Source organism: Marmota marmota, unplaced genomic scaffold, assembly GCF_001458135.2.
Source record: "Marmota marmota marmota unplaced genomic scaffold, marMar, whole genome shotgun sequence".
Taxonomy (NCBI): Eukaryota; Metazoa; Chordata; class Mammalia; order Rodentia; family Sciuridae; genus Marmota; species Marmota marmota.
Window position 1 is genome coordinate 17814934 of NW_025999999.1, and position 12020 is coordinate 17826953.

Here is a 12020-nt window from a genome sequence, read left to right on the forward strand (position 1 = left end):
GGGGGGGGGGGGGGGGGCAAGATGAGGGAAGCCATGCTAACTCTGCCACACAGAAGTGGCACAAACCAGATTCAAATCCCCCTACCGTGGGGCCCTCTAAGCTTCTTCCTTCACATGGAAAACCACGATGAGAACAGCCACCCCTTGATGGGTGGGGGGGATGGTGCCTGTGCTCAGGAAGTGGGTAGAGCTCAGGGTGGGGCAGTCCCTGGTGACGTCAGCACCATGGGGATACCCAAAGACTAAGATCAGTCCATCAAGGATCACCTAGCCCAAGACAGAGAGTCCCACCAGCCGTCACCAGCCTGAGGGCCCCCATGCAATGGGGAAGGGTCCCAGGCACTGCGGAAGGGCCCTTGGCCTGTGTGGCAGAGTCACTCACCAGCTGGAGGAGACTGCTGCCTCAGCAAAGCGTGAGGGCAGGGGGCGTCCAGAGCCATTCTGGGGTTGGGACCCCTTCAATGGTGACATGAGCTTAAAGATCAGCAATGGGTCATGTGGCTGGAGCTCAGAGGGACCATGGATTCAGTTTCCTGCTGAGGTGGACACCAAGGCCCCCTGCCTCCTGCATAAATCACCCCAGCTGTGGCCCTCTACTTTCTCTAAGAAACCAGCCCCAACCATGCTCCATGGGGCAAATGCCCGGGTTTGAATCCTGATGCTGCTACTGTGAGATGTTGGGCTCCTCACCCATAAAGCAAGGACGCTGCCACCCACCTCACTGAACGCCAGAAGAATGCCACACAGCGCTGTGTGGCCTACACCCTCAGCCCAGTGACCACCACCAAGAGTGAGACACACGCCAACGTCACTTAACATCAGGAGACACAGAGCTACAGACCTTAAATAACCTTCTCCGGGTGCAAGAGCTAGTGCCTGGCAGCCCTGGCACCTGAACCCATGTCTTCAGAGTTCTATAATCCAACCCACCCATCCATCCACCTATCCACTCACCCAATAAACGACTATGTGTGTGTGGCCTACTGTGTGCCCCACTGGACATGAAGTAGTAAGTGGAAGACACAGTTCCTGTCCTGGGGAGGAGACAAATAAGAAGAAGATCTTGTCAAGAGTGGCAGGTACCATGGAGGGGCGAAGGGGTGGTACTAACAGGCAGAGCAAGAGTGGGATGCCCCATGCAGCTCGGCTAGGGGAAGCCCAGATGGGAGATAAGGCAGTGACAGTCACAGAAGACCCAGTGGCAGAGGAAGTAGAGTCCCTACAGCAGGTTCCACAGCAGTGGTAGAACCCAGGAGCAGGAGTGAGGCCAGTGGAGAGGGAACTGGCTGGACGTGCAGGCCCGGAGCAACGTCAAGGAACGTCTTTTTCTAAGTTAACAAGAACCATGGGGAGGTCTCAAGCAGGAAATGAGCAGTGGTAAGATTTACAGTTTCAGAAGGTCACAGTGGCCTGAGCTGGACACCACAGCTGTACGTGGACCCTCTCATGTGACTCTGGGGAAAGGGACCAGCATGGTGTTAGACACACGGGGACACTTGATAGAATCTCCCCATTCCCATCACCTTTAGCATGGGGAATACGGTGGCCTGGGCCAATGACAAGTCACCTGTGGAGCTTCCTTGGCTCAGTTTCCTTTGCCTCATGCTCATAGAGAATGCTCAGAAAATGCCAGAAACTTGGTACAATACTTCTGAGGACAAGCAGAAATTCCCAGGGCCTAAGTCAGGAAAACCGGGGGCCCTGGATGAACACTTACTGTCTTGGGTGGAGGGAGGTCTGGAAGGCTCTTCTGAGGGGCCAAGGTGTGCTGGCCAGGTCCCCCATTGCTCAGTGGGCCCTGCTCCTCAGGCACTGTAGGGAGCAAGAGAGGCGTTGGTGAGGTGTGCCTGGCCTCATGGCTGGGTCTCATTACCCAGGAATGTCTGGTCGCTCGTCCGACCCGTCACATGCCTTCTATTTGAGCAGGTGATAATTACCCAGGCAGGCTGTCCCTGAAGCCAAAGTTGTTTCACCTCCAAGAATAGGGTGCACCAGTGCCCGGTCATGGGCAGAGTCCCCAGAAGGAACCGGCTTGGGGTTTCTGGCAGGCTCCGCAGCCCCCACCCACCTACCCCATGTCAAAAATGGCCCAGCCACAGAGCTGCAGCAACCAGAGCGCTGCCGGCAGGCACTATATTGAGCTGCTCTTAGCACCGACCCTGTGATTATGGCCGTCTCCTCCCACGGTTGACCCCAAAGGTGAATGACCCTGGGCAGAGTGGGAGTGTCATCAGATAGGTCTGCAGTCCCCAGCTTGGAGGTAGGGGAAGAAGGAGGGGCTGCCACACAAGGAAGTTAGGCCATTACCCCTCTGGGCCCTTGCAAGGGAGTTCGAAGGCCCTTCTGGGCCCCATCGTTCTGGCCAATCCAGCCAGCTCCAGCCAGACAGCTTGCGCAGCTCTGACCCTTGGAGCTCAAGGGGCTGCCTTCTCCAAGCCTTCTAGGGCTCAGTGCTCTGAAGCCATGTTCCTATCGCTCTCTAAACCTTGCCATCTGAGTGGCAGGCTTGGGAGTTGGGAGGCAGAGCTTCTTATGCCTCCTCCTTTGCCACTGGGAAGCTGGGCAAACCTCTGGGCCCCCTGGGGTCCCATCAGACCGGAGATTGAAAGGGAAATAGCAGTGAGCAGAAGATCTAGAGGACAAGGACCAGATGCCACATATCCTTCCAGTAAAAGAGAAAATGTTCTGCTCACGAGACCCCTTGGTGCATCTTCTTTGAATATTAAAATAGTTGCTCACAGCATTTCTCCTCCCTCCTCCCCTATCAAAAGACACAAAGCTGGAATCGTGGGATCAGCACCACACACAGCTGTGCTCCCGGCACATCTGAATTATGACTTCCTGTTCTTGGGATGATGCTAGGAAAAGGAGATTGCAGGGACAGATTCCTTCCTCAATGGGCAAGAAGGTGGCGGCCCGCTGAAACACCGAAAATACATCAACCCAAAATACCACCAACCAAAATGCGTCTTCCAAAAATAACTCCTCCAGGCCTGTCTGCACGCTGGCTGGAAGAAAGGGGGAGCGAGGGAGCTGAGCCTTGTACTTCCCTCCATCTCCTGTGAGCCAGCCGTCCCAGCCCTGTACCTTTGTCCTGAGACTCAGCATTCTGCCTGTTGACTGTCACTTTGTTCATGTAAATGTACTCCTCATCAGAACCTGCAGGAGGAGAATAAAGACTTTGTGTGACTTCATGTGTGACTTCCAGAGAAAAACAATACCCCCAAGATGCTTTCCTCTGCTTAGGTTCCAGTAAAAGCACTCAGCACTTTAAGTTGGTTAAGATCCATCATAGAGAGCCAAGAGGTTTCCAAACAAGAAACTGCAAACTGCTGACTGCTAGTTTATTAGCCTGGGGTGGTAGGGGACGAGGGGAAGGGCAGGACAGGAAGGACAGCTTTGGGAATGACAATCGGAAGTCAGAAGTCGAAGACACTCATACCTCAAAGATCTTCCGCATGTTCCGCCAGGACCTGTCGTCTCTAGGTTTCCTACCATTTCATTTACATTTACATTTAAAATATTTCCTATCATTCTCATGCTAATCTGAATTACTTGTATGAATTTATTAGAGAGATGACTAGATAAGATAGGTCACTCTAAGGACCAGGAAGTTTCTTTGTCTCCTAGACCCCTAAGTGGGTGCATTTGGCTCCTAGTGGGTGGGTGGGTGGGGTGCTGAGAGCCAAGTCATGAGTTCTAAGGGTAAGAAGGCTGGGAAGGAGAATGGGGAACCCCATCTACCCCATAGACAGTTGCCCAACCCATCCCCTCCTTTAGAATGCCTGTGTGCAGGCGGGTCACCTTGCAGTGCCTGTGGGGGAGGAGAGCTAGCCTCTGGCCAGCTGCTCAATTTCTAATCCCAGGTATGTTCTTCAGATTCAGTGGAAGGGTTCATCCTAACACCATTCCTCTTCTAAACCCTCCTGAAGTTCTTTTGCAGCCCTCAATTTGCATTTCCTAGAAACTTGTGGCTGATAAATTCTAGTGGTTTGAGAGTGATCCTGAGCCAAGAGACCCAATTCAAACCCCTGGCGAAGGAGGCAATTGAGGGTTGGTCTGTTCCCCGGCCACAAACCTTCTAGACTCCAGCCAAAGGCCTACAAAACAGCGCAGAGAACCAAGAGATGCAGGAAGAGGCTGGAAGGGTGGTCAGCCCACAGGACTGACACCTCAGTGCCCAGCCCTGCCAGGACAAGTTGGTGGGGTCAACCTGTGTCAAGAATGGCAGCCGTTTATGGGAGGAAGCTGTGAGGTGTAACTGTGCTCTTCCACCAGCTGAGATACAGAGGGGCCAGTGGTGCCTTTTGCAGAGCACAGCTCAGGGGACAAGTGCTCAGCAGCGGGGGCAGGAGGCAGGATTCTCTGCTTTTAACAGCATATTTCTGGGCAAAACATCTATCCCTTACACCTCAGTTTCTTGTCTTTATAGTGTGAAAAACAATCATGATGTTTCCACTTAACTGTGAAGTTTTCAAGCATATGAAAGTTAAATATTAGGGGATCTGAAAAAGTAATCTAGGCTTAGGGCTGACCAATATTACAAATGACAGCCTAAAACATGGCAAATCACACAAAGGCTCAACAATAGAAAAATGGTAAAATAAACCACCGCGCATCAACCTATAGAATAGCTGGACACCTTTGAAAAATAAATGAATTAGTGGAGAGTGTGTTAATTGACATAATAGTTTTTAAGGTGATTTTGGAGGATATTTTACATGTTCATATTCTTTTCTTTTCTTTTCTTTTTTAGTTGTAGTTGGACACAATAGCTTTATTTTATTTATTTATTTTTTATGAAGTGCTGAGGATCGAACCCAGAGCCTTGCATGTGCTAGGCAAGCTCTCTACCACTGAGCTACAACCGCAGCCCACATGTTCATATTCTTTGTCCCAGCATTTCCACTGCCAAAAATTTATCCTACAGATGAACTCCAGCACATGAACAAAATTTTGAGGATGCTCATTGCAATATTGTATGAGAAATGTTTTCAGAAAATACGAGTTAAGCACCCACCAAAATTGGGCTAGTTGAACATTCCATGGACACTCTGCACCTTAAAAAATAACAAGGTTGTTCTAAGTCTGTTATTTGCAAAGACAGTCATGACTTAAGAGCTAAACTATCAAGTTTCAGAGTAGCAAAAAAAAAAAGAAAGAAAGAAAAAGTATGTGAACTGCTGACACATGGAAATGTGTACATCTAGCAATTCTAAATATAAAAATAATGTAAAGCAGAAACAGAGGCAAACCACAACTATATAAAAATACTCAGATGACATTGATAAAAATCAGAAAAAGGAACTAGAAGTCCATAAATAGTGTCATTTTATGTTCATTTCTTTTTTTATATCATTGACCAAGTTCACACTTCTGTGTGAAAAAATAAAAGGCAAGACATTGTTGTGGCTGTTTAACTGTTAGATTCTGAGCAGATGCTTTCTCCCTGAGATGATTCGAACATTACAAAGGAAACTCACCACTCCTGGAGTCTGCATGCTCCCACACTGAGCACTCTGCAGGCCTGTGATTGACATGGTTTTGATTCCCAAAGGCTGACTAATCTAGACTACCCAGGCTGGTTATGGAAGGCTCCCCAAAATCTTTGTAATTGTGCAAAAAATACAGTAAACTTGGCCCTAAGCAGTCCTAGGCCACAGCCTTGGTCTGGAGAACCTTCTATCATTCACTCATTCACTTTTTAGAAGCATGTTGAGCATCAGCAATGTGCCAGGAGCTGGGGATACAGCAGAGAACCACAAAGATGTCATCTCCAGGTTCATGAACCCACTGATCTGGTGGGAGAGAGACCCTGCCTGAAGAGTTACGCAGCAGGTAGGAAGTGAGGGCAGCCATAGATGGTGTTGGGAAAATGAGCCAGTAAAGCTTAGAGCAAGTGTGGCATTCTTGGGGTGGGGGTGGTCTGTCCTTATCTGCAAAGGGAGGTTTTTCTCATGGAACTAGGGTCGGGGGAGAGGAAGGACATGATGCTCTTTGTGACATTTGGGTAGACAAGAGCATTTGAAGTGCTCAACAGAGGGGCAGCCACTGAAACTCAGGAGCTGCTGAGCAGGGGGGTGACGGTATGGCTCTTACTGACAAAGGATCAAACAGGCCACAGGTGGCCAAGCCCATGACAAACAGACCTCAATGTGTGCCTTGACCTCATCGCCCAGACAAAAAGTGGAGAGGGTAGAGAATTTGTGTTATGCTAAGAAATTAAAAACTCAGAAACTCAAATGAACAATTCCACTTCAAAGCACATGATAAACTCACTCACACCCTGCGGCGCACATGCAAATAGCAGTGCAGCCCATGTGGACCACAGGCTATCTTGAAATGACCAGCCAGCCCCCATCTGCAAGATCCCCAGAATGAGCCAAGTTTTTAGTAGATACACAGTGAGGCAGGCCTGGACAGCCCTGAGGAAGAAGGATGCTTTAACTTCAGGGTGGGTGGAAGGTGTTTAGGATTGGGTCCCGGGCAGCACAACAGGTAATGGGGTGCCACTGAGCCCGGGGAGGTGGGGGAGTATAAGGGTCAGGTCTGCCTGCCCTGGCTTCATCCCTCACTATCATGAGGCCCTGGGCAAGTGACTTTCTAAGCCCTTGTTCCCTTGTTGGTAAAATGGAGACATTGACTCCCACACAGATTTGAGATGAGGATTAAATGACATTGTTTATAGCACTAAAGACATTAAGTGGTGTGCCAGGACACAGTAAATGCATAGTCAATATCATCTGCTCTTCTACCTTCTCTGCAGTTGAAGGGATACAAATAGGACCAGAAGAGAAGTTCTCTGTCGGACAGCGACTATCAGCAAGTGGGCAGCACCTCTGAGAATATGAGCCATGGCAGAGCTCTCAGAATGGCCGGGCACATTTATCAGCAATCTGGGGCCACTCCAGATGATGCGCACTGGGGAGTCCCCTGACCAGTTCTCAGCAGCCTTCCACCGTCACAAGCTGCCTGCCCTGGCAGGGTGGGGAAGGACTGAGTTTATAAGGGTAAATCAGAGCAGAACAAAGGTCCCCTGCAGAAGCTGTGCAGCATGTTAAACCAAAAAGGGACCCAATACAGGAAGCACTGCCAGTGCGTTCACACCAAGAACTATGCGACAGACCCATAATAAAGAGGTGTGTTCCGACTCCTGACAGAGGCGGTCTTTCTAATTGATGTTCTCAAGTCCGAGCACATCTTGAAAGGTCTGGGGAGTGTGCTTTAAAGGATTCCACAGATGAATCCTGCTTCAGAGTGAATCAGCCCTCCCTGGCTTTCCTGCTTTGTTCTGAGATTTCCCCTCTGTTGTTCTCACGGAGGGCGCGTGTCTTTGATGTGCAGGCTGACGCTGCTACAAAGCCAGGAGGAGCCTGGGAACTGCCGGGTGGCCCGGGGAACAGTGATGGTAAGGCGGGGCTCCAGGAGAGCACCCCTGAGCAGAGCTCTCCCAAGAGGGAAGCTGATGGGCACCCAGCAACAAGCGTCAGCCCTACCTGTCTCTGTCACTCAAAGAACAGAAACACTTGTCCCTGGGAACAAAGAAGGGCGAAGGAGCCTTTAAGTGCTGCCTGGCAGATTCAGGCTGGCTGCAGGGAGCATTTCTGGCCTGGAGCAGGTGGAGACTTCCCTCCCCTGGCACAGACTTGAGCTGCTCCTACCAAGAGGCAGATGGATAAGATGCCCTTACTGTCCCCAAATAGCACTTCCCATTGTCCAAACACCTGACATAAATTCAACTCAACTCTTATGGACAAGGTTTTTCTTTTTTAAAAAAAAATTCCTAGTCCGCTAGAAATGAAACCATATGTCCCCCAAGAAGACTGGAACAGAACCTTCATAGTAGCCTTAAAGCAGAAATCTGAGAGCAATTCAAATGTCCATCAGCAAATAAATAGATAAGCAGATTGTGGTGTGTTCCCAGAATGAAACAGTCCGCAGCAATAAAAGAACATATGAGTGGCATGCCCAACAGCATAGACAAAGCCACAGGGACTCACGTAGGATTCCATTTGTACAAAGCTCCAGGATGCCCTTCTATGGCAAGAGAAATTAGAGCAAGGGTTCCCTTGGGTGGGGGTGGAAAGGGAATTAACTGAGATGGGGCAAGACAGAACCTTCTAGATAACAGAGATATTCTATGTCTTGTTTTGTGTGGTGGTTACACAGGTCCAGACCATTTTCAAAACTCAAGCACTTGTGTACTTAAGATCAGCACACTTTATTATATGTAAACTACCACAGTAAAAAAGATGGGAAAGATAAATTTAGGATTCTGTGAGTTACAGGGTCTTAAGGACATTTTCCTCTTTTACCTTTAGATTGTATAATACTGGAAAAGTGATTTGAACTCTTTGGGCCTCTGTTTCCCTCTCTGTAATAGCAAGACCAACCCCAGAGGGGCATCTTAAAGATGAAACAAGTTCATATGTGTGCAGGGGACTCACTCAGTTCAGTCTTGGGTGTTATTATAATGGTTCATTTACCTCTTCTCTACTTTTAATAGGTAAGGAAGAGAGTTTTGAAAATACTTTGTTTAGGGGCTGAGGTTGTGGCTCAGCGGTAGAGCGCTTGCCTAGCACCTGCAAGGCTCTGGGTTTGATCCTCAGCATCACATTAAAATAAATAAATAAATAGATAGATAAAGGTATTGTGTCCAACTACAACTAAAAAATTTTTTAAAAATACTTGTTTAATACTTCACTCAGGCTGAGTGCTCAGATATTTCAGGGGCTCCCACTTAAGTCACGTCACCCCTGCAGCCATTGTTATGGCTGAATTGTGCCCCTGTACACTAAACCATAGGTTAAATCCTAGCCCTCAAGACCTCAGACTATGGTTATATTTGAACACGGGTCTATAAAGGGGTAACTTAGAATGAAGTCACAAGGTTGGGCCCTAATTCAACATGACTGATGTCCCTACAAGAAGAGGAGATTAGGACAGACACATGCAGAGGGAGGACCTTGCAGGGGCACTGGGAGAGAAGACGCTCACCGGCAAGCCAAGGAGACAAGAATCAGAAGGAGCCTGGCCTGCCGACTCCTTGATCCCAGATTTTTGGCCTCCAGAAGTGTGAGAATAAATGTCTGTTGTTAAGCCACCTGTCTTTGGCATTTTGCTATGGCAGCCTGAGATGTCGAACAAGCCCTCTTTCTATCTCCGTGGGGTCTCTCCTTGCCCTGGGCCCACACTTACTGCTGCTCTTGGTGTAAAGCCGGAGGAGCTCTGCCAGGCCACTCTTCTTCACCACGGCGGTGCTGCTCAGGTTCTCCTGGTCCAGAATCTTGAGGAAGAGGTCCAGCTCTGACAGGAGCTGCTCCAGGGCTACAGACCAAAAACAGGAGAGATCTTTCAGTGGCTCCTTCTCCCCAAAGGCCCAGCTCGGATACACTTCTGGATCCTGCAGCATCCACCCACCATCCCTCTGGTTGGATGTGAGGCCTGGCAGCACTCAGGGTACCCAGCCAGGAGGTGGCGTTCTCAGTTCTAGGGTCACATTGAGAGAGAAACAGGCCCTTGACTTGGAGATGGATAACCTCAGCCACAGTCGCAGGTCTACCATTTGCTGGAGAAGCAACAGTGGCCAGGTTGGCCCAACACCCTGAGTATAAACCTTCCATTGTTAATACACGCCCTCACGAGGTTCTGTGGGAAAACAAAACACAGCCTCCAGATGTTCTGCCAGTCATGCGCTCTGCTCTCAGAGGTGTGGTTATAATCAGGGTCATTTTCATCTTGGTTCTCTCTGGGAGACTTTGAAACTATTATTTAAGCCTCTCAGGTCCTTTAATAAATACTTCATAAAGTTCCTTCCAGCTCTGAAATCCTATGGCTCCAAGCCTGATCTTGGTTTGGCTACATGGCTCTCTAAAGCACAAATCGGATCACAGATACCCACCATTAAAAGCGGCTTCTGTTCCCCTGATGCCCTACTGGCCTTCTCCAGACTCTACAGTGTCAGCCTCACATTCATCACCTCACTTTGCAGCCCAGCCACTGTGCTCCTCTGGCATTCCCATGCCATGGTCTCCTCCTCTGGCAGATCCTACATCCCTCTGGTCTTGGTCTAGATACCATTCCTCCTGGGATGCCTTCTCTGGGCCTCTGGAACAGTGAGGGCTCCTTTGACAGATGATCCCTTTGATACTGGCCCCTCTGGAAGGCCCTAGAAGGAACAGAGCCTGTGGGTGCTTAAATCTCTTCTTTAGCACTAAAAGTTAATGATCTTATGTTGCTTTGAGACCCTAAGCTTGGAAGTTTGTTACAGCAGCAACAAGAAACACATACCCTCTCCCAGCTCTACTGTGCTATCATGTAACTTCCTGTGTCACTATTTAACTATAAGCTCCAAGGACAAGCTCTATGTCTAGTTCACATTTCCAGGGTCTGGCATAATGTCCAATAAACATTTATTGATGGAGTGAATGAATGAAAGCAAAGCCAACCCATTCTTATTATTATTGTGTACCAAAGTCACTCCATAGCAGTGTACAGGAAAAATAAATTTATTGCCTGGATCAGAACTGAAAGGAAGTCCCCTGAAAATCTAAGATCTGGCATTAGGATAGAACATGAGAAAGGAAAGGCGATTTGAAAAAGATCTCAGCTTACTTTTCTAGTTTCACAGTACAGAACAACACTGAGAACCCAAATAATTATCTCCCCCCCCCCCACAATTAGCCTAAATGAAACCAACCCCTAAACTTCCCACATGGACTAGCTATTCTAAAGTAGGCCCCCAGCAACTTGCTACCATCTGGAGCCTCTGGTGGCCTTGCTTGCATCACAGCCCCTGCTTCAAGCCAGACCAGGTGCTCCCTCTCCTTCTGAACAGTCCTGTAGCAGTCTCACTCTGGGAGCCAATCAATGTTGGAGAGAAAAAAAAGGCCCACTGAGGCAAGTCCACACTACTTTGTTCACCCTCTGCCCTGTCTTCCTGGCACTGCTGGTCAGACCTGTAACCACAATGAGCAGCTTTATAAATAGCCAGAGGGAAGGAGGCAGGCAGCCTGGGACACACGAGAGAACATGGCAGAGACCAGGCTCTGCCAGGAGACCAAATGCTTGACCAAAGAGGATGAGCCACAGGGCCTTCATAAGACGACAGAGACGTATCAGGGAAGCCTGGGCACCATGGGTATTGCAAGACGAGGCACCCAGCATCTGTCATCTTCATGGGAAAGGGTTTCCACCATCTGAGCCAGCAGGGCGTCCCAGCTGGAGCCCCTGCCTCAGCCCCAGGCCCTGCTATAACCACATCGGCTCACCAAGGACCAGGAGCCACACTGCCAGTCGCCCTGTCCTGGTCCAAGCTGATGGAGCTGCTGTGTCTGGACAACTGAGCCAAAGCGGAGAGTCCTAGAGGTGGCACAGAGCTGAAGAATGGAATTAAACTAGGGAACAGAGGGAGAGAGATGACAGCCAAGTTAGGATTCTTTCCTGAAATAAAGTCAGGAGGATCCATCACCCAGCCTTATAAGTCTGACTTCTGTGAACAAAGCTCTATTGCTATTAAGTCAACAAGAGTTTATTCAGGGTCCCCCTGAGCTGGCCCCAGAGAAGATTTTTTTAAAAATAATAAAATGGAGAGGCCTTAGGTCGGGTCTTGCTTTGTTTTTAATAGCTATTCATGGGTTTCCTGTGGGCTGCAGGATCTCCACAGGCTTTAGCAGTGAGTTTAAAGACGTTAAAAAGGAAAACAAAGAAAGAATATGAGGAACACGACTTGGAGCTGTGGACTCCGCTCCTGCAGACCAGAAAGAGCCAAAGGGCCCTGCAAGGCAGCGGCGTCTCCACCACGGTTCTCTGACCCGGTGGACTTCTCTGGGCTGTGCCTCCGTGGCTACTTCAGACTGACTGAGTGGAGGGAAAAGCATGAAAAGTGAAACCCTCGTATCACTTCCACATCCTCAGCTTTTCCCCAAAGTTTCCTGGTTCCTGGAAAACAGCCTTTGTTTACATTTCATGTGAGCAAAAGGATGGGAAGTATGTGCCTGGCTCTTAAGAGACAAAAGTGA

At 49.1% G+C, this 12020-nt stretch overlaps 1 protein-coding gene across 5 annotated transcripts in view; it reads right to left on the reverse strand.

The window, feature by feature from the left end:
* Afap1l2 (actin filament associated protein 1 like 2) overlaps positions 1–12020 on the reverse strand; it is a 90888-nt gene that overhangs the window by 26216 nt on the left and 52652 nt on the right. For all 5 annotated transcript variants that reach the window (XM_048807375.1, XM_048807374.1, XM_048807378.1 and 2 more), the window contains 3 exons: positions 9199–9327; positions 3088–3159; positions 1718–1812 (listed from right to left, as the gene is read on the reverse strand). In XM_048807375.1, the coding sequence (XP_048663332.1) occupies positions 1718–1812; positions 3088–3159; positions 9199–9327 (296 nt within the window). The remainder of the gene's footprint in view (positions 1–1717; positions 1813–3087; positions 3160–9198; positions 9328–12020) is intronic.